Source organism: Saccopteryx leptura, chromosome 8 (genome assembly GCF_036850995.1).
Source record: "Saccopteryx leptura isolate mSacLep1 chromosome 8, mSacLep1_pri_phased_curated, whole genome shotgun sequence".
NCBI classification, from domain to species: domain Eukaryota; kingdom Metazoa; phylum Chordata; class Mammalia; order Chiroptera; family Emballonuridae; genus Saccopteryx; species Saccopteryx leptura.
Genome location: NC_089510.1, coordinates 62,929,138 through 62,951,178, shown reverse-complemented (window position 1 = coordinate 62,951,178; position 22,041 = coordinate 62,929,138). Strand labels below are relative to the sequence as shown.

General features: G+C 35.7%; 1 protein-coding gene across 1 annotated transcript; it reads right to left on the bottom strand.

The window, feature by feature from the left end:
- Positions 1-1,332: 1,332 nt before the first annotated feature.
- Positions 1,333-21,829, bottom strand: TMEM207 (transmembrane protein 207). Its single transcript, XM_066347245.1, has 5 exons — positions 21,643-21,829; positions 19,739-19,776; positions 15,136-15,180; positions 13,760-13,902; positions 1,333-3,506 (listed from the first exon to the last, which is right to left on the bottom strand). The coding sequence occupies exons 1-5, from the start codon at positions 21,715-21,717 to the stop codon at positions 3,376-3,378; spliced, it is 432 nt and encodes a 143-aa protein (XP_066203342.1). The 5' UTR covers positions 21,718-21,829; the 3' UTR covers positions 1,333-3,375.
- Between the last annotated feature and the right edge of the window lie 212 nt (positions 21,830-22,041).

Genomic DNA, 22,041 nt, shown 5'->3' with positions numbered 1-22,041 from the left:
ATTAAATATAGAGACATAATTAAATTAATTACTAAAGAAAGAGAAATTCTCTTAGTTTGCTTATTACATCCTTTAAATCGATTTTCCAAAGAGAAAACCTTCCCCCAATAAACAAGGTAATAAAACTAAGAAATCTGAATTTATTGATAATTTAATCTGCATTCATTGATAATTTCAGTGCTTCTGAGCAACACCATTTTTCAACTTAGTCATATAAAAATCTGACATCTTGATTGATGTACATTATTTGCTTTATGAATCAGATAGATGGTATAAACTGGCATAATTTTAGAAGAAAACATAACTTTTCTAAATGCACAAATATGAATGTTTTGTTTGTTAGCAAACTATTACATTTTATAAACAGAGTGTACTTTCATTCCATTTCCCAGAACTATATTTAGTAAAATAACAAACTATATTATTTTCCATAATTCTGTATTAAATAGAAAAATAATAAACCTGTATTATTTTGTTTAAAATCACAAAGCAAAATGAATTTTAAAATAAAGAATTTATTCAGATCTACTACCTTTTTTTGTTCTGCTTTTAAAAATGTCATTCTCTATTGCAAGTGAGATCTCATAACCAGCACACGTTCATTGTCCCATTTTCTCCTGTTCCATCCTGAAATATTTCACATTCTAGCTTTAACCTAATCTTCTGATTGAGTTTCATTTCATTGTCCACACGAAAGCTTTTCAGTACTATCTCAGTTCTGTTTCATTTTTGTGAAAGATATTGAATTTTAAAGTTGTCTTTTATAACATTGTGTCCTTAGCACAAAGGGAAAAGAAATTGAAACAACAAACTGAAAATTAAATTGGAAGTTGTGACCAGACAAAAAGAAATAGGCTAGACCCACAGGATCGGTGCTGCAGAGATTACACACCATGTGTGCATTTTATATACAAATTACCCTGCTTTTGCAGGCACCTCAAACTCACGGGTCTCACCCTCAGAAGGTGGAGTAGATTTCAAATTTACTAGACTTTCTGTTGACGGGTGTCTCTCTTGATGCTCAGCTTCATTGTGAGCAAGTTGAACTGAAGTCCTATGTTCTTCTTTGCAAATGTGAACGCCATGATTCCTCTAGGGTCAGTTAAGTATCTGATATCAATAGTAATATGGCTGTATGGTTTCATTTAACCACTAAATTAAATCCAGCTAATGGGCTGGAATCACAGGTAGGCTTTCATGCCCTCTGCTGGTTGTTCAAAGAAAACACCACACCTTTAGCAGTAAGAAAACCTCATTTGAAAATATGAATGCTCTTTAACATGGAAAGAAAAACAATCCAGTCCTGTCAGGATTAAAATCTGAGACACCGGGTTGAATAGAAAATTATAAGTTTATTGATGAAATAAAATCCTGGCAAAGATTTACAGAGATGAGGTGACAGAAAAAGGAACCCAGGTTTATCTTTTTAAAAATTTTTAATGTGATAATTCTATAATCCAAATTACTTTTGTGACTGTATTGTTTGCAATAGTTTTCAGTGCACCATAAACAACATCTGCTGTGGGACTTCCAAGTCTCTGTCTGAAGGTCAGAGCCAAGTTGTGGAAACTGTAGTACCATTAAAAGCAATACTAAGTTTGTTGGAGAAATATATTCAGATCTTGTACAATAATAACTAACATATAATAGTAATTCAGTAAGTATTTCTCAGCCAAAAAATAAAAATAAAGCTTGTAATGTTTGATAAGAGATCTTTTTCAGAAAAGTTTCTATGCAAACCAATACATTTGCTACCAGTCCTATACACTTACTTAAACTCCATCCCCACATTTTCTCCCCCAGCCAGATAAACAAACCAAGCAACCAAAAGCCAAGTATGTGGTTTGCTTAGACTTGCTCTGAGATATAAATGCAACTCTCTTAAAAATAAACTCTGGCCCTGGCCATTTGGCTCAGTGGATAGAGCGTTGGTTGGCCTGGCGGGCGTATGGACGTCCCAGGTTTGATTCCTGGTTTGCAAGGCACACAAGAGAAAGGACAATCTGCTTCTCTCTCCCTCCTTCTTGATTGGTTCAAATGGCAGCCCTGGGCCCTGAGACTAGCCCAGTTGGTCCAAAACTTGGTCTCAGGTGTTAAAAATAGTTGGAATGATTCGAGCATCAGCCCCAGACAGGGGTTGCCAGGTAGATACAGGTAGGAGTGCATGTGGGAGTCTGTTTCACTATCTCACTGAAAAAAAAAATTGTAAAATAAATAAATAAATTCTGATCACTTAAACTGGACTTTCATTAACTTCTAACAACTACTCCAGCTGCTGAGTTAGTAGCTTCATTGCCAGATGTGCTTACAATTTACCTAGGTGTTATATATAACCACTGACTGTCTTGTAACTGGAACAGGTTTTAATGCACATAACTTATGGGATATGAACAAAACTTCAGAAACATGAATAAATAATAAAATCACTTGTAGATTTATTACAAACACATTCATGTTTTACATTTTATTTTTCTATACAGGATGACTTTCTTTTTGTTTGCAATTTCAAGCTATAACTTTGCCAAAGTGTGTTTAACTTTATAATTCTTTTTAATTAAAGTAATGCATGCATTCATACTATATGTTTATTGAAGAGGGCAGCACATTATTCTCCTCTACCCAATCTCACATAGCATTATCTCTAACTCTTACTTCTTTGGGCAATCATTTTCAACTCTTGAGTGTTTTGCTTCAGATATCTGTGACCTAATTTCCAAATGATGTAATTTACCATTATTTCTTGGTTTTTCTTTTAATTTTAGATATTATTCATTGACTTTCCACAATCTGCGATTAAGATATAGCTTTCTTATTATATCTTACCACCTTTCTTCACACAGACTTCTTCATCTGCCCAGCTGATCAATATGAATAATACCCATTTTAAACCTCAATATTAATTATTTGCATTATTTATAGTTTATTTATGAGGAATTAATCCAACTCTTTGTTTTTCTCTTTCTAATTCTGCCCCTGGGCAGATTTAAATCTCTGCTTTGAGTTATTGTTAAATTATAATAATTTTTATTGACTCCATACCAGGGGAAAAGTCAGATAAAAATGAAGAAATTAAGGCAGAAGAAGCTATGATGTGTCCTAGAGTGAAATCCTAAACTTAATTAAGACCACTCTGAGCATTAATTACTATCTATAAGTATTAATGAGGAAACATTTAGTTGTATAAGAAAAAGTATAACACAGCAGTGATACACGGAATTCACTAATTTCCTACTGAAACATCTTCCTGACCAAAATTCAGGCTATGTTAATTGATCTCTGGAAATTCCCACTAAATAAAAAAAAGATGTTCCTAAATTTAATGTTCTAGGCTTTAAAATATTTCTAATATTTTCAACTGATGCTCCAGATCTAAAATCAACTTGTTTTTGAAATTTCTTCATATGGAGGAGGGGGTCTTGAAGTGTTGAAACACGGAACAGGATACAGGTCAGGGTTTTGAGTTTGAAGGTGAATTCCAACAGTTGGGTTCACACCTGCTTCTGTCCCTGGAAAGAGAACGATGGGAGTTTGTAATCTTCCTACTCAGCATAAAAGAGGTATATGTAAAGTGCCTAGTAAAATTGAACATTTCTTGAGTCACTGGAACAAAAGAAAATTATTTGTACACTTGGAGAAAAAAATTGCAATAATCTTAGTCACCATAGCAAGAAAATTTGCTCTCAAGAAATGGTTATATTAGCTGTCCCTTATTTTTGGTTTTATTTTCCACAGTTTCAGTTACTTGAGGTCAACCTGGTTCAAAAGTATTAAATAGAAAATTTCAGAAATAAATCATTCGTAAGTTTTAAATTGCATGCTGTTCTGAGTAGTGTGCTCAAATCTCGAGCCGTCATGCCCAGTCCTGCCCAGGATGTAACTCATCCCTTTGTCCAGCATATTCATGCTGTACTGCTACCTGCCCACTAGTCGCTCAGTAGCCATCTTGGTTATCAGACTGATACTGAGCTACTGCAGTGCTGTGCTCAAGTAACTTTTGTTTTACTTAATAATGTCCCCAAAGTCATTCACATAACTTTTATTAGAGTATATTGTTATCATTGTCCTATTTTATTGCTATGCTGTTAATCTCTTATTATTATGTCTAATTTATAAATTAAACTTTATTTTAAGTATATACGCATAAGGAATAAACACAGTATACATAGTATAGATATTCACTACTATCCACAGCTTCCAACATCCAACAGGGGTCCTAAAACGTATCTCTTGTGGAAAAGTAGAGACTACTGAATATCGTGATTGACTAACCCATCAAGAAGCATTTATAATTTAACATCCAAAGCTAGAAGAAACACCATTTTGGGTAGATTGGAAAACAAGATTCCTGTATACACTAAGGGCACTTTAGCTAATGCTCCCATTATGGGAAATTCAAGACTCACTAGAAAAATTAAAATATTACATCTAAACTTCATTATTTTATATTTATGCTCTGAAAAATGCAACTAATGTAATGATAAAGTAAAATATTTTATAACGAATAGTAAAAATGTTAATTTGTGAAAAGTTTATAATTAAAGTATACACACACAATAAAGAAAAACCTTTCTTAAATTTAAATTTTGAAATCAAGTTCTTGACTTTTAGATTATGCATACTACAAGCCATTAAATATCAAAACAAGCATTTCTTTTTCTTCAAACTGATCACCTCAAGAGGCTATGCATTTATTACAGTAGCTCTTTTGGAAATATTCTATTAGTATTTTATTGAAAAACTATTTTGAAATCACAAGAAATCAATAGTAATATTTTATAACCATTTCTTTATATTTTTCTCTTTTTTTACATGGGTCTTTCTTTGTCTAGAAATGGTTTGATGACTTCTTCCCAAAACAATAGTAACAACTATAGATTCACCTTTAAAGAAGAAAATAGGTTCTTAACCTAAACAGTCAAATTCTTTGACTGCTTTTGTGTATTAAATTTAATTGTAATATAGCCATGCCTGTTCATTTATATATTGTGTTTTGCATTATAGTGGCAGAGGTAAGTAGTCCCACAGCAACTCTATGACCTGCAAAACCAAACATATTCTCTATCTGTCCTTTAGTAGAAAAAATTTGCCAACACCTCTTTAAAGGATTAAGATTTGGTACTACCAAGGAGATTCCTTTTATTATGCCAGTTATCAAAACAATTTAGAATAGTTTTGTATCAGGCAATAACGGCATTCATATGTAAACTGCTCAAAATAACTACTTTGGAGTGGATAATGATTATTTAGAATCATGGATTTTTGTATTTTTGTGTCTTACTGGTTTGCAAAGCATAATAACTCAAATATTAATATAATATGTGAAGGGTAGAATTATTTTTGGAATAAGTCTGGCCTCCTAGTTCAGCACTTTTTTTAAAAAAGAGTTATTTATTTAATTGAATAATCTACTCCAAGACTATTACATAAGCTTTCTGTGCCTCAGTTTTCTTTCAGGTATTAAAAGGATAATGATCATATCTACATCTATAAAAGCAAGACAAAATAGATGTAAAGTTCTTAAAATAAAGCCTGGCATACAGTAATTATTCATTATGGTTAATTATCATTATTATCAGTATAAATATTAGTATTATTAGTACGTATCAAGAACTATACTGGCCCTGGCCAGTGGCTCAGTGGATAGAATGTTGGCCCAGCATATGGATGTCAGGGCACATATAAGAAGTGACCATCTATTTCTCCCTCTCCTCTCCTCTCCTTTCCTCTATCTCTCTCTTTTCCCCTCCCTCAGCCAGTGGCTCAACTGATTCAAGTATGACCCTGGGCAATGATGGTAGCGCAATTGGTGTGCATCAGTCTCAGATGCTAAAAATAGCTCAGTACTCAAGCATCGGCCCCAGATGGGGATCCTGAGTGGATCTTGGTTGGAGGGCACGTGGGAATCTGCCTCACTAGCTTCCCTCCTCTCACCTAAAAAAAAAGTCTACTATTCTAAAAATACGGATATTTTATTCTATTTATAATATTATTTCCTAACCTATACTATTTTAATGGTCAAATAATCTTTTAATCATTGTCACTATTAAGTGAAAAATTTTGTGGTGTTAGTCTTTTGTGGTTAGGGAATTTAGGATGATGTAAGCTAAGTCTGAAGGATTTGATAAAACAGAGTTAACACTGATCAAGTGTACTTGCCCCAGCACTTCCTTCCATGACAGGTGTTTGTACTAAGCATCCCCATTTTCCAGGTGAATTGCTCCTGGAGTGTTTAATACAAAGTCAATGGTCATTTAGCTATCACTCTGTCTAAAGTCAGTCAACCAGGTTGACTTGACTCAATTATTAGTTCAAACTGCCATTATCAATACTGTGCTCCAGGCAATAAGATATTGACAATTGCCCTCTGTGGTAGGAAAGTTTTTTTGTTACCTCCTTACTACAGATTTGGCTATTGCTCTTAAACTTACTATGAAATTACAAGGCATTCATTTGATAAACATAAATAAGACAATGTGTTCAGAAAGCTTTTGTAAAATCAAACACATATCAATTTTAAATTTTTTCAAATCATGTTTATGTATAATATTGTGTCTTTGGAAGGAAGTAAGCATTATTTTTATCTCTTCACAAATTATGAATCTGAGAGACCTCAGTAAAAGTCCCTGCAAAAATCCTTTTTTTTAAAGATATAAAGAGACAGGCAGGAAGGAGAGAGATGAGAAGCATCAACTCATAGTTTCATCACTTCTAGTTGTTCATTGATTGCTTCTCATACATGCCTTGACTGGAGGTCTCAAACTGAGCCAGTAACCTCTTTCTCAAGCCACAAACTTTGGGCTCAAGCCAGCAACCTTGGAATCATGTCGATGACCCTGTGCTCAAGCCAGTAACATTGGGGTTTCAAACTTGGTACCTCAGCATCTCAGGCAGACACTTTATCCACTGCACCACTACTAGCCAGGCAAAAGTCTTGTGATTTCACAGAACTTTTGGTGAAGGTATTAAAGTCTTTTGTTTAATTGTGTAAAACCAATACACTCACTGCTAAGTTTTTATGTAAGCAGACTTCAGATTTCCCACACAATTAAGAATCACTCTGATGAACTTGGCTTATTTTAATGTGTTTTTTCTGCCTCCTTTTGATCTTTTCCTTCTCTATCTCATAATTTTCTTTTATATGAGGGTGGCTAAGAATGCCTAAATTTGAGTCACAGTTCTTTCACTTACTAACTGTGTTGCTTAATCTCTAAGTGTCTTTGTTCCATCATTAAAATGTCCAGAATGAAAGTGGTATAGGGTAAAATAAATAAAATTGGAGCTGTTAATTGTTAACACAGAGCATGACACATGGTAACTGCTCAATAAATGTAAGGAATTGCAATTATCATGCCCTCCCACGAAAGTGTGTGAATAAAATAGTCTTTCTGTACTTAAATGAATCACAGAATGTTTACATACAGAACATAAAGTCTAGGGAAGTGACATTTAAAACAGGATCCTAACACAAGATGTGACCCTGGATATGGTGGGGAGAGAAAGGAGGAGAGAGTGAGAGGCTGCTCCTGTCAGTCTCTCTCCAGACCCCTTTCTCCTCCTAGACTTGGAGCAACTGTGTTTAATCACTGCTAGAGGACTGATATTTCTATTTGTCCTGAAATAGGAAAAAAAGAAAGATTGTTATCTGAAATAGCAGGAGAAATGGGGTCAGAGAGACTGGAGAGTTGAAAGGCAGTATTACCATGGAGACCAGCCCCTAGGAGGAGCTAAGACAGAAGGGGTGGTCCTCCAGGCGCGCTGTCTCACCTCCTCAGAGGCTGAGAGGGGACCTGCTTGCTGCTTTGTCAGGGCTGTGGGGACCCAGCTCTGGTACCCATGGAATAGAAAATGTTCAGTATAGATTGTATAGTAATTTATTAATTTTGGAGAGATAATGGCAGGAATCCCTTTCTTAGGCTCTGAAATGTTCTCTTTTCTGATAGACACTGAATTGTTTTCTGCCTTTAGCCTTTCATTCTTCTCTCACTTCCCGAACCCCAAATTTGTCTTTATTATCTCTAATAAGAACCTTATATTCAAAGAAAACTTATAATCATTCACATTTTCAGTGAATTATGAAAAAACTAATTAATAATAAACTTTCAAACTCTTTTTAATGACTTGTCATTACTTATTTCTTCAAACACTAATTTAAAAACTAAACAAAAATAATTAATCTAACGAATTCCAAACGTTTTTGTTTTCCTCTTCATTCAATGAGGTGTATTCTCTACCTATTCTCCTTGTTGTGTAACCCTTGGTCTTACAAATTGGGGTGCACTGATCACAGATGATAGAGATTTGTGAAACAAATGGTTATGTGAGAATTTGAAAGATCCTCTCTTCTTCCATCCCATCTTTATTAAAAAAAATAATAAATTTCTTTAAAAAAATCGCTCTCTGTGGCCCAATGTGTTCTCATTCTCCAATTACACATCTGAAGGGGGAAAAAAAACAGGTTGTAAATCTGTATTTTCTGTTGAATTTTCAGAAAGGAGGGATTTTAGAAGCTTTACTAACATAGGTAAAATAATGAGGTTAAAAAGATAATAAAAAAAAAACTGGAACACTATATTATTTTTACTCCTGACACAAATGCTAAAATCAAAACAAAACAAAACAAAAAACTCAAACCTGAATTGTACTAGAATTTTTAGTTTCTTATGGTTCAAAGAGGAAAGCAAGAAGGTGTCAGAGACTACTTCATGGATCATTCCAGCCAAGAAGACACAAGAGCAGTGAGTGGGTCCTCTCTTAGGTTATAGCAGAGATGGTGTAGAGAGGAGGGTCAGATGCATTGAGGATGGAGGCAGGATAACAGGGGAAGAAGGAACTATCTAGCAGATCCTGGGGTTGGGTCCAGGAAGAGGAGTTGGGGATGAAGCAGAGAAAAATAACATGACTTTAGGAATTGCATAAAATAAATAGGTTTTAGTCTCAGTCCTTTTAGTATCTTCAACTTCAAACTATAAATTCCTTCTCCAAATCTTTATCTTTCCCTTCTCCTCCTCTTTCTTGACTTTCTTCGGATCTTTCTCCTCCTCTGTTTTCTCTAGCAATCCCTCTTTTTTCTTCTTACCTTCCATGAGGTATCAGAGATATTAATTCTCCCTTTTGGGTGCATAAAGAGCTTAGTCATACATTTATGTACTTTGAAACATAGATCCTTTGAAAGGGGGAAAAAAAAACCCAGCAATCTGAGCACCGCATGAGCAGAAAACTGTGAAAAGATATGATTACTGACCCAGGAGATGCTATTGGGGGCCAGGTGGTTGGCTGAAATTTCCAAGTACCTTTCCTAGACAAAAATATCATTGGACATTCAGATGGGCTAGGCTGATAAGGCCTTCCTTAAACACCTTTGACAAAGTTCCCAAGCCCCCAATTTTTTTCTTTCTCTAATATTTATTTTATATTTATTTTTTTAGTGAGAGGAGGGGAGTCAGAGAGACAGACTCCCGCATGTGCCCTGACTGGGATCCACCTGGCAAGCCCACTACAAGGGGATGCTCTGCCCATCTGGGGCAGTTGCTCAACAACCGAGCCACCCTTTTAGTGCCTGAAGTGGAAACCCCAGAGCCGGCCTCAGTGCCCAAGGCCAACTCACTCAAACAAATCAAGCCATAGCTGTGGGAGGGGAAGGCAGAGAAGGGAAGGGGAGGGGAGGAGAAGCAGATGGTTACTTCTTCTGTGTGCTCTGACCAGATATTGCACCTGGGACATACATACCCGAGCCAATGCTCTACCACTGGGCAAACCGACCAGGGCTCTCTTTAATATTTCTAATTGAGATAATTGACAACCCAAGCCATGTAATATTGTCAGGAATTTCTAGGGAGAGAAAGCTCCCATTTTGTATATTTTAACATCAGTAAAATTCAATTCACTCCAGTCTCTAAGACTCAGTCAAAATTCTCCTCTTGGGTCTGACAGGGTTAGGAGGGTCTGAGCATTAGGACCCATTTTCTTTTTCTAGCTGATGTTTCCTGTCATAACTCTTGGATTGTTACTTGTCTTGGGTTAGAAAATGGTTTCCATTTACACCTGTAAATTTATTTATTATTTTAAATTTATGTGAGGTTTTTGTACAGAATTCTTAATTCTTTAAGAGATGACAAAAATTTCAGTTTTCTACTGTCATGTGAGAATATTAGGCCCAAGCAAGATGTCAGTGTGAGGAATATAAAGTACTGCAGCAAAAAAAAAAAAAGAATCCTAAGAGTGAAACCTCCCAACCACAGATCAAAAGAGCAGCACTCTTTCAGCTAATGGTGGTATCCAGTGAATAGTGGTAATAACATGAAATATGCTCTGAAAAAAATAAAATAAAGGTCTAAGAAGAACCTTTAATTTAAATTTAATATAGCAAATCTAGTCCCTCCATAAAAATGTTTTAAATGACCCATTTCTTACAGTCTATATTCAGGATGAAACAACCCATCATCCCCTTTGTGCTCAAAGGGAATGCAGAAACCTTAATTCATAGATTAATATGTTACCAGTGTCCCCAAGTGAGTTCTCATTTTTCCCTTTTTGGAACAGTGGCCATGAGGAAGGCTCGGAGGTGTACCCCAAACCTGCAATGTAGCCTATGACGCCGACAGTCACCACACTCAGCTCCAAGCCGTGAGCACATAGTTCGTGACAGTTGTGAAGGTAGAGGCTGTGGTTTTGACCCTTCCCTCCCTCTTTAGCCATAAAAAGATCCTGGTAGTGGTTTCTTCACTTCCCTTTTGAGACAAGCAGCTCCTTCTGTAGAAATACTGGGTAGGAAAAATCATTTGTCCAGAGAAGTGAAAGCATACTGTGGAGCCAGTGGAGAAAGGAAACCAGTGTGGATCTAGGGTTCAGACTTCTTTAAAATACTGACTCCTCCCTGGCTGGGTAGCTCAGTTGGTTAGAGTGTGCTCCCAACATTCCAAGGTTGCAGGTTCAATTCCCAGTCTGGGCACATAAAACATTCAATTAATGATGGCATGAATGAGTCAAGCAACAAATCAGTTTCTCTCTCTCTCTCTCTCTCTCCCCCCCTTCTTGTTTCTCTAAAAATAAATGAATAAAAAAAGATTAAGAAATATATTTACTCTCTGCAATTTATAGGCAAAAATTACTGGTTAAGAAGGAAAGACTGGAGATCACAGGGAATACTACTTTCTAAATTAGTTTTTTATATTTTGTTTTAGAAAGGAGCAAAAAAAAAGTCAAGAAGCACAACTCAGGAAACTACATCTACATCTAAGGCTACGTGAATGAGTGTTCACTGTCTGTGTGGCCATCCTAAACATCCAGGGGCAGGGTGGGAGACGTTCCATGATGGGATAACCTAACACTCAGTGCACTGTAAGTGAAGGAAAAAGTTATAGGAAAGGGAAACTGAACCTGTGGTTTCTAAGATGGAAACCAATACAAGTGAACTTCATCATGTAACTTAAGCTTGGGGACAGTTTCATTGTTCCTTGACCAAAGTGAGATCTAGAGCTGTACCAGTGGAGTTAAGGAGGAGTGGGGGAAAGGCATGAGGATCTTGGAGAGCAATCTCTGCCATTAAGAAACTGCAATATGGAAATAGCTAAGAATTCAGGATATCTGGAAATTCAGGATACTTAGTGTAGGTGGCTAAGCAATTAGTGCTCTGCTCAACTTTTCTTTGGCTTCCTGCCCTTCATTCTGGACAATATGAAGTATATTAATTGATTTACAGCAAAAAATATATGTGGTGCATTTATTCAGTAGAGTGAGAAAAGTAGATAACATCCTCTAAGAGAAGAGTCATTTTCCAAGCTGATATTTAGAAACTAGAGATAATATCTAAGAAGCCCTTGACCTACTGTGTAGCACTTGGTAAAGTAAAGTAAATTGTGATTGTGTCATTTTTTTAAGAAAAATATTTTTCTCAAGTGTTTTCTTGTCCACAATGACTTCAGGAAAATATAGAGAATGTGATTCTAACTCAGTGCCATGACATGCAGATATGTATTAGAAGTAACATGTCAGCCTTGACCCCTTCTCTCAGTCATACCCACTCAGGCAAATTCGGGCAAATTCAAAAGCATCTATAAACCACCATCCAGGAAATGTAAAAATATTAGATAAATGGGGATATAATCAAGCAGATAAATTGCCTTAAAATTATAGCATTGGGTAAAAATTACATTAAAATATATTTTTTTAAGATTCTGGGAAGGAAGTTTAAAAAAGTCTTTCTTAGAGTAAGAAAAAGGCTAAGAGGACACATGAAGTCTCCTACTTAGAAACTCAAGTAAGTTTAAAAGAATATGATTGCTTTTGTTTATTTAATTACCTCTAGTTAAATAAAGAAAAATAAATGTGACCATATTGACCCCCTTGATTCATGTATTTTATTAAAACATTTGTGACTCTATTTTTCTCTGTGTTTAGAGAAAAGTAATTTTGACTTTAAGAGAAATAATCTTTTTTTTTTGAGAGAGAGAGTAAGGGAGAGAGATGAGAAGCATCAACTTATAGTTGCATCACTTTAGTTGTGTTCATTGATTGTTTCTCATTTGTGCCTTGACAGAGGGTGGGGGAGTCCAGCCCTGCCAGTGACCCCTTGCTCAAGCCAGTGACCTTGGGGTCATTTCAGGGAACCTGTGCTCAAGCTGGTGAGCCTGCACTCAAGCCAGAATAGCGTGTGCTGAAGCCAGTGACCTTGAAGTTTTGAACATGGGACCTCAGTGTCCCAGGTCAACATTCTATCCACTGTGCCACCACCAGTCAGGCTGATGAATAACTATTTTCATTTGGAGATTTTAATTATTTTCTCCAAAACAACCATTTCTCAAATTGACAATGTTTCCCTTGGTAAATAATGCCTTTAAAAAGCCAATAGTGAATATAATCACTAAACTTTAAAATAATGAATTTTGATATTAAAACATTTTAGTTTATTTTTATCCCGCTTTTAATTTATTTAGCTGTTAGTATTCCCAAGAAATGCCTTACACAATCTATTGGAAATCTTTCTGGCTCAAGTTTCTGAAGTGCAGCTATTAATTTCTATGAAGCACTCTTGAGGTAAATTTGGTATACAGTGAAGTGACTTAGAGGGAATGTCTCATAATAGTGTTCTGGATGAGACAATGCTTAGAATGAATAAAAACACAAAGACCTCAATTCCCTCCATTCCCTACTTCCCAGTGCAGTGCAGACTAGAAAGTAATAAGAAGGGATTGTTTTAGGGTATGGGGGTGGCAGCAGGGCAGGATCAGAATGCCGCCAATGTGTTTAGGGAGAAAAAATATGATTATTGATACTCCCCTGAAATGATTCCAAGGTTTTCAGACTCTGCATTGGTAGCAGACAATCTGGAAAGTGTGGTTCAATGTTACTGTAGATAAGTGAGGCATAGAGAGTTTAGCAAATTAGGCTACGAACCCAGGGTAGTGTAGACTGATAACGAAGTCTCAGAAATACTTTTCTGTACCTTAAACCCTAGCTCTCACTTGAAGTGACCAGCATTGTATATCTCTTATTTTATGCTTTTCAAACTGAGCAACTGTTTAGGTTCTAGCCCCATACTCAACTATAAATCATTTCCCCAAGACACACTTTTTTCTTTTGGGGTCTCCTTTCTTCTGAGTTTTTCTCACTTATACTTCCTTCCCAGTGTATGCGTTTGAATCTTCAATAAACAGTGTCTTGCTGTCAGTTCACAAATCTGCTTTTCAGAGATTAGTTTTTTAATTCACCAGGAAACCAAAAGTTTTTGAAAAGCAAGTCCAGAAATGTGCAGACAGCTTACCATAAACAGAGTCCACATCTCCAATAGCAAAAACAGCCACAGTGCGTCTTGAGGAACCAATTCTGCGACTCCTCAGCCAGCAGTGGAGGCAGAAGAGCACTGCCCCACACAGCAGAGCCACCAGGACAACGAGCAGCAAGAACCTGATGCCAGAAGAATCAGGAGAGGAGTGAGGTGGAGCATGCAGGGAACTTAAGCGCTCCCATTACTTCCTGAAAAGGGGACAAGAACTCAGCTAGACTGTGAGCAATCTGGGAGGCTGACTTCCTTCAGCAGCTACTCATGCCACCACCACCACTGGCACATTTTCACTGAACCTGGAATGTTTGCTGAGCTCTCAGAATGGGTTGATCTTGCCAGGTGATCATATTGTTTTCTCTTTGAGAATTGGAAGGTTGTTCTAAGGAGCAGTATCTTTGATCTTTAATTCATTTATTTACTATTCTTTTCATTCATCCATAAATCCATTCATTCAACTAGTATTTAAGCACCTGGGAAGATTTTAGATGTTGGGGTTGGGAATTCAAAAGTTGACAAAAGAAGACCTAGTCTCTGTCTTTGAGGAGCTGTATAAATGAAGAAATTGGTAATATTTTGTTTGGAAAATATGGAAGTCAACATTTAGGAGGTTATCATAACTCAAAATTTCTAAAGGCAGGGGATAGAATGTCTTACTTGAGTTGCTGAGGACCCAGGTTCAAAACCCCAAGGTTGCGGGCTTGAGCACAGGCTCACCTGCTTGAGCATGGGGTTGCCAGCTTGAGTGTGGGGTCATAGACATGACCCCATGGTCATTGGCTTTAGCCCAAAGGTCACTGGATTGAAGCCCAAGGTTGTTGGCTTGAACAAGGGATCACTTGCTCTGCTGTAGCCTCTCAATCAAGGCAATGTGAGAAAACAATCAATGAACAACTAAAGTGCCGCAACAAAGAATTGATGCTTTTCATCTCTCTTTCTTCTTGTCTGTTTGTTCCTGTCTGTCCCTCTCTCTAGCTTTTAAAAAAAATTTCTAAAAGACCAGCCTGTAAAAGAGGCAGCACTCTTATTTGTTCTGGCTTTAAAGGACAGAATTAAAATCAGTGGAGGAGGCATTTCAGGAGATATCAAGAGAAGGAACAATAATTTTACCTTTGAAGATTTCCAACTAGGGAATAAACTACTATTTTGAAAAATAGTTAAGATTCCTTGTTATAGAAAGTATGTAAGTAAACACTGGATAACAACCTAAAAGTGACGTTTATATGTATATTGATTCACATGATCTTTATTATTTTCTTAGTATACCGTATATGATTTCATGTGCTATATCAGTTATTTAGGAAAAATAGTATGTATGTACTACCAAAAGTTATAAAACAGAATGAAGATGTCCTTACCAAATATACCAGTCATCAGGGTATTGATCTTTATAGTTTATGCACCTGGTGATAAAAAAAAAAGAACAATTAGTGTTTGACCTCTAAGTGATCCAAAACTATTCTTTTGGACCATAATATTTGTTCTGACTATATCTGTACCTATTTCCCCAGCAATCACTTATCCACTGTAAGTTCCCCCAACACAATTATGCAAATGTTTACCAAATACCAACTTTATTCAAGGCACTGAGGATACATGTAAGTGTAAACCTTCAGATATTTAAACAGATAATTTCACAATATTAGGTTTGATGATGGAGTTACAAATACTGTTGTACATTGAGGAAGGAGATAATAACTAACTTTTCAGGGTTAGTGTCATAGGTATTAGGTCATAGGTATTAGGAGTTAATCATTCCACCTTACTTAGAGACCTAGAGTTCTTTAAAATGAAAATTCTCCAGGGAAGGTTATAGTATCTATTAATCTTTGATATCTTGGTAGGGAATAGCAGCCCTACAATCCTGTTTGGAAAAGAAGTTAGGATAAAAGGAAAATGAATGAGTGTGGCCATACATACCATTTACCAAGAAGTTAGAAGTTGGTTTGTTCAGTTGAGAGGGTCAAACTACAATATTTGTGTGCCTCAACATAACTTAGTTGTTCCTAAGTTTAAAAGATCATATAGAAACAAAATTCAGTGTTAGACACTTATGTGCTATTCATCCCAGAGTTCCTCACTGTGCCAAACAGAATGCTTTGACTGTATGTTTGCTGATGGACTTTTTTCATACCACAGTAGATGGACTGTTGTGAAAGTATCTTGGGATTAAAGAGTGGAAACCTCTTCATCATGACCTGATAAGCTTCTGAGATGTAGCAGCACTTAATCATGTGTTCTTCAGCCATTTTTAAAATAATATTCGGTATTTTTCAGCTTGAAAGCATTCATAAATGTCAGCTAATTTATTGGTCCCAGCAAATCTAAGGAGAAATTGTGTCCTGTTTATTGCTTTTCTCTCCAGAAATGACTTTTAAATCAACCTAATTTTATTCCAAATATTTAAGACAAAACTCAGTTACCCGGACAAGTTTTTGGGGTGTTTGTTTTTGCACCTAAAGTGGTTAGTCAAATACAGAGGTACAGATGGCTAAGGAAAAAAAAGGCAGCTGAAGTATGATTTTAAAAAAGCACTTTCAGATAAGTGATCATCAATAAAGGATTCTAAAAATAACATCACATTCTTTTAAAGGACTATTATCCATTCATCAAAAAATATATAGATTTATATTTCTAATTAAAAACCTTGATAAGAAAAATAATACAGAGTGCTCATTTATACTGTTCATACATTTTCTTTTATACATATGTGATGATTTCACTAAACAGGCACTATAGAATTATATGTACATTTACATCAAGTTACTAACAATGCTTGCTTCTCTTGCAGCTGGTGTCATGAAGCACATTATCTTTTCAACATTTCTATATTGTTTACATTTTTTAAAAAATTTTTATTTATTCATTTTAGAGAGGAGAGAGAAAGGGAGAGAGAGAGAGACAGAGAGGGGAAGAGAGAGGAGAGAGAGACAGAGAGAGAAGGTGGGGAGGAGCTGGAAGCATCAACTCCCATATGTGCCTTGACCAGGCAAGCCCAGGGTTTTGAACCGGCAACCTCAGCATTTCCAGGTCGACGCTTTATCCACTGCGCCATCACAGGTCAGGTTTGTTTACATTTTTATAATGCACATGCATTACTTTTGTAGTCATAAAATTTTAAAATATTACACTAAAAATATAAAAGTGTTTTAAAATGTAGTATCTCACTTTAGAGATGGATGTAAAAAACTTTTCTAGGTGACTTAGCTAAATAAAAGAAGAAGAAGGTGCTTGTTATGAGTCTTAAAATTTAAGCTCATGACCAGGGGTATGGATTGCTTCATTTCCCCCATATACAAATCTCTGCTTCTCTTCTTTACATTTAAAGATAGAGCATATACATATTTTAATGTCAATTCTAAATTTAACTTTCTCATTTTATTTCCTAGCTTTAACTTTTGAGCCACTCGATATTTTTTCCTGTGCTAACAATTAGGCAAACTAATTTCACTTTCTCTGTCTTTTTTAAAAAAAACAATTACTTATTGATCAGAGAGAGAAGGAAGAGGGAGAAAGAGAGAGAGAGAGAGAGAGAATGAAACATGTGTTTGTTGTTCCACTTATTTATGCATTCATTGGTTGAATTCTTGAATGTGCTCTGACCGGGGATCAAACTCTCAACCTTGGCATATCGGGATGATGCTCTAACCAACTGAGCTACCCAGCCAGGATGTCACTTTCTGACCCTGTGCAACTACTGGTGAATTTTCTGATATGCAAAAAAAAAAAGTCAAGAAGTAGTTAGCTGCAGAAATGCAAAGTGATCATCTATTTTAGGAATTGCAGGCACCTTTGGGATCATTTACTTCCCTCTTAGGATTTTACACACTCTACCACTGATAGTCTGGATGCACAGAGAACTCAAACTAGCTTATAGGTCTTCTGATCCTGTGTACTTCCCTCCCTCCCCACCATTATTTCCATGTCTTTCTCAAGTTCAATTTTTAAACAGAAATTTTCTGAGTTATTTAAAAAAAGTATCTGAACTGTAACAATAATCTAATTACCCAAATTTTTACATGTAAGATTTTCAGTGTAGAAAAAGTTTTATTTATTTATTTTTTTAAAGATGAAGTTATCACTCAGAGATTTGTATACACTTGGTCAAATTGGGATAATGGTGCCAAAAAGCAAAAAAAAAAAAAAAAAAAAAAAAAATCTGGGAAAAGTATGATCTGACCATATGTTTCAGAAGATATTTCCAGTATCAGCCTTTTCTAGAAGTAGTTGTTGAAGGAGATCATTTTTATCCCCGTTGAAATAACTAGGGCTCTACTTTACTTGGATGTTGTGAAGATGATTTCTGCTCTATGAAAATGGTTAGAGGAGCTGATCTTTATTACTGTTCTCAATGCTGAGAATCTGTGAACCTAAGATTAACTACAAACTCATTACCTTTATAAATTCAAGAATGTATCCCATTTTTGCCATTTGGGATATTGATTTTAAGCTATTTATTAGAAAACAAAAAACTCAGAAAGATCTTTTGATCCTACCCCTTCCTGTCAAAGAGATTCAGATGAAAAAGCCTATTCAAGGAAGGGGACCATAGGATGTTAACTTTAGTTTAATTTGAATTAGGTAAGGTAAATAGGAGGGCTTCAGTCAAAGGCCAGTTAGCTAGATACTCTGGGTCACATTGTTTCTGAGTTAACTAGCAAATATTTACCTGCCTTGTGTGTTATACTCTTGCTCAACTACTTGTGATTAGTCCAGTCTCATTTTTTAAATCTAAAATCCCATCCTTATACCCCCAAAACTCAGAAACATTGATACGTAAAGACACATGTAGCCCCATGTTCATTGCAGCATTGTTCACAGTGGCCAAGACATGGAAACAACCAAAAAGCCCTTCAATAGAAGACTGGATAAAGAAGATGTGGCACATATACACTATGGAATACTACTCAGCCATAAGAAATGATGACATTGGATCATTTACAACAAAATGGTGGGATCTTGATAACATTATACGGAGTGAAATAAGTAAATCAGGAAAAACCAAGAACTACATGATTCCATACATTGGTGGGACATAAAAACGAGACTAAGAGACATGGACAAGAGTGTGGTGGTTACTAGGGGTGGGGAGAAGGGAGGACACAGGAGGGAAGGAGGGAGAGGGGGAGGGATGGGGGAGAGGCACAAAGAAAACTAGATAGAGGGTGACGGAGGACAATCTGATTCTGGGCGATGGGTATGCAACGTAATTTAATGACAAGATAACCTGGACATGTTTTCTTTGAATATATGTACCCTGATTTATTAATGTCACCCCATTAACATTAATAAAAATTTATTAAAAAAATAAAATAAAATAAAACCCCATCCTTTTCTCCTTTGTCCAAAATAACATACATCCCTATTTTGCCCCAATTAATTTGGAATATTTTTATGCTATGTTAATTCCCCATGCACATATATTAAAATTTTTATTTTTTCCTTTTAATCTTTCTCTGTTAATTTAATTATTAGCCCAGCTAGAAAAACTTAGAAGGTGGGAGGAAACATCTTATATATATTTTTAGTACCCACAACTGTATATCAAAAGCACTTTGAAATATACACATAATACAGGTTAGAAATTTCATTAGTTTGTTTATATTTGAAGCTAGGTTATCCATAAAGATTATCCACCGATGTGATTTATAGGTGTAGATACAGCCATGGACGATGTAATGGTTCTTTCATGAATGTAAAGAACCTTAAAATCTAAATGGTGGGAAGGCAGTGAGCAAAAACACCTAAAACTCAACTAAATCCCTTATTTATTTAACAAAGCTAATCAAAATAAAAGTGTATTTTTCTGCTTTTAGAAAAGTTGAGCCATTGGCATTTAGAACAATTTTCTTTTCTTACATAGTTACACTGGTCATTTGAAACTCAGTTGGGGTTTCTTAAATGACTTAAGCCCTTTTCTTATTCTTTGAATTTTGAAAATGCCCTTTGGTGTTTACTTACATTTCATATTCTTCACATTGGGGGTCCGAGAGCACCAACTGAAACACATGTTTAAAACAATAAAATCCAAATAACTCACCAGTCTAATACTTTAATACAACAGCACCTAGAGACAATGTGGGTTAATATAATTTTTCTTTTTATTAAAAGCTTCATAGCAGAGTCTTGTAAGGTACAGAGAATTTTAATTGAAAAAAAGAAAAAGAAAATCAGTAGATTTTCCAGCTCAGCAGTGACAGGAGACATATATTACAAGCCAGAATCCTACCTACACACTATTATAGATGGATATAAAATGCTTTTTGTTCTTATTAGTAGATTTTGCTTGCTCTAAAGAGCTTTTATATACCTTGTATTTTTTCTTTATTTTCATATTTTAGCTAAAGGAAAGAGGTTAATTATTTGTTCTTTTTTCAAACAAAGAATTCAACTTCCCTGCATGAAAACAGAAGTTCATGTTATTAGCATTCACAGGTATTAATGTCTGCATGAAGGACTGACTTTAACCTACTCTCTGGCGAAGGTTGATTTTAAAGCACATGGCATTCCTACTGAGATTTACATTTCTTTCTTTATCAAAGAAGAAGAAAAAAGTAATAGTTTTGATGGCTTTGTTTTAAAACATCCAAGCTATAAGCAATCCAACAGATCTTAGTTCTTTGCATTGAGCCTAACAGGTCACAGTAACTCACATCACAGAGGGAAGGAAGTTCTCCTTCCTAGAGGTTTTGTTTGTCTGTTTTCTTGAAATGAGACTCCTCCTGTGTTCAGTAAGAAAAATTTTAAATGTCATTTATATATACTCCTACATATGGGTTGATGTGATGAGATGAGTGAAGTCATTTATTTTCCTGGGATCTAACACAGGAATACAAAGGCAGGTAAATAATTACAAAATTTAAAATGATACACATGAAAATTTTGTGTGAAATGTCTTCTTTTTTTTCCTTAATCGCAAATACATCTTAATCAGCACCTATATTTACTCCACCATGTTTATCTGAGCAAAGTGATTTGTGAAGCTGCAGATGGAGCCATGAACTGGCCATCAGAGAGTGTGGTGATGAACAATTTATAAACACTGAGCATGTGAGTTGCATTCTCTTCTGCTCAAATGTTGCAAATAGATTCGGATATTAACTGAGAGAAAAATGAACATTCAAATTTTGTCCATAAAGAGAGATTATGCACGAATAGATGAAATGATGTAGGATCCAGTTTAAAAGATAAACAAAGAAAGCCACTATTTCACTTTCCAATCACTTCCTACTCTTCTGGTGTGGTTTACTTCAGCAAGGAGCGAGGACACAGTATTTCATTATTACCACCTCACTACAAGTGCGTTAGCTGTCAGACTCCAGGTTATCAGCAAATAGGGAGCAAAGTCTTAATATATTCCAGACCTAAATCTTTCAGATACATTTCATTCAAGTAACACAGATACAGAGATGTAGGTATTAGTCTGAGTAAGATGTTACAGCAGAGGAACCAAAATAAACTCTAAGATGGTCTGTCTACATTGTTCAGCAATGGAAAACCGTCAAGTGTCAAGTGTCATTGCAGATAAGAGTAAAGAAATGTGTTAAATTAATCCTGTCAGCATTTTGCTGCCAATGACATTTTTGTATTTTTAAAAAGTTTACAGCATAGCAAAGTTAAGCAAAGATTACATTGCATCATAGTACTTCAGTAACAACAGAACTAAGTAAAGAAGAAATAAGACTAATAAAATGGATTACTTCTGTATCTCTGACCAATAACTATAAGTACTCAAGATTTTGGTAACACTCCCTTAAAGAAAATCTTTCCAACGCATGAGTTAAGTTACCTAAAGAACAAATCAATAACAAATCAGGTCCTTAGAGTGCCTCTGAAAATCTTTTCCCAGAAAGAGAGACGGTTACCTGGAATAGTGGCCAACACAAGGTTCCTGTTTTGCAGATCACTGAAGTGAAACTAAAAGGTCTGGATCTGAACATATTTACAGAATGAACTGCTCAAAGATAGTGGTTTGCTGTCTGTGTTTATTTCCCTCTTTCTCAGAAGTTGTTAACTTCCCTGTAAGTTATGCTTCCTACCAGAACAATCATTAATGATGGCTTCTTGTGACTGGTAAAGTGCATACTGGGGGCAGGAATGTTGGGTGTGTGATCACAGGTGCAGAGAGTTTAAGGAATTTCAGGTTAAGGTCAGAACCTTGGTACTGTTTGTCAAGCCCTTAAAAGCAAGGGTTATACATGCTGCCCTGCAACACTAGCTGGCAGCTTAAATACCTTACGATATTCAAGTGCATGTTTTATTCC

Excerpts from the sequence above, each read along its gene's own strand:
- TMEM207 (XM_066347245.1), bottom strand. The coding sequence starts at position 21,717 with ATGTTCAGATCCAGACCTTTTAGTTTCACTTCAGTGATCTGCAAAACA. Across the intron at positions 19,777-21,642 it reads TGTGTTGGCCACTATTCCAG|TTGGTGCTCTCGGACCCCCA; the intron begins GTAACCGTCTCT and ends CATGTGTTTCAG. Across the intron at positions 13,903-15,135 it reads CCTGATGACTGGTATATTTG|GTTCTTGCTGCTCGTTGTCC; the intron begins GTAAGGACATCT and ends TTCTGGCATCAG.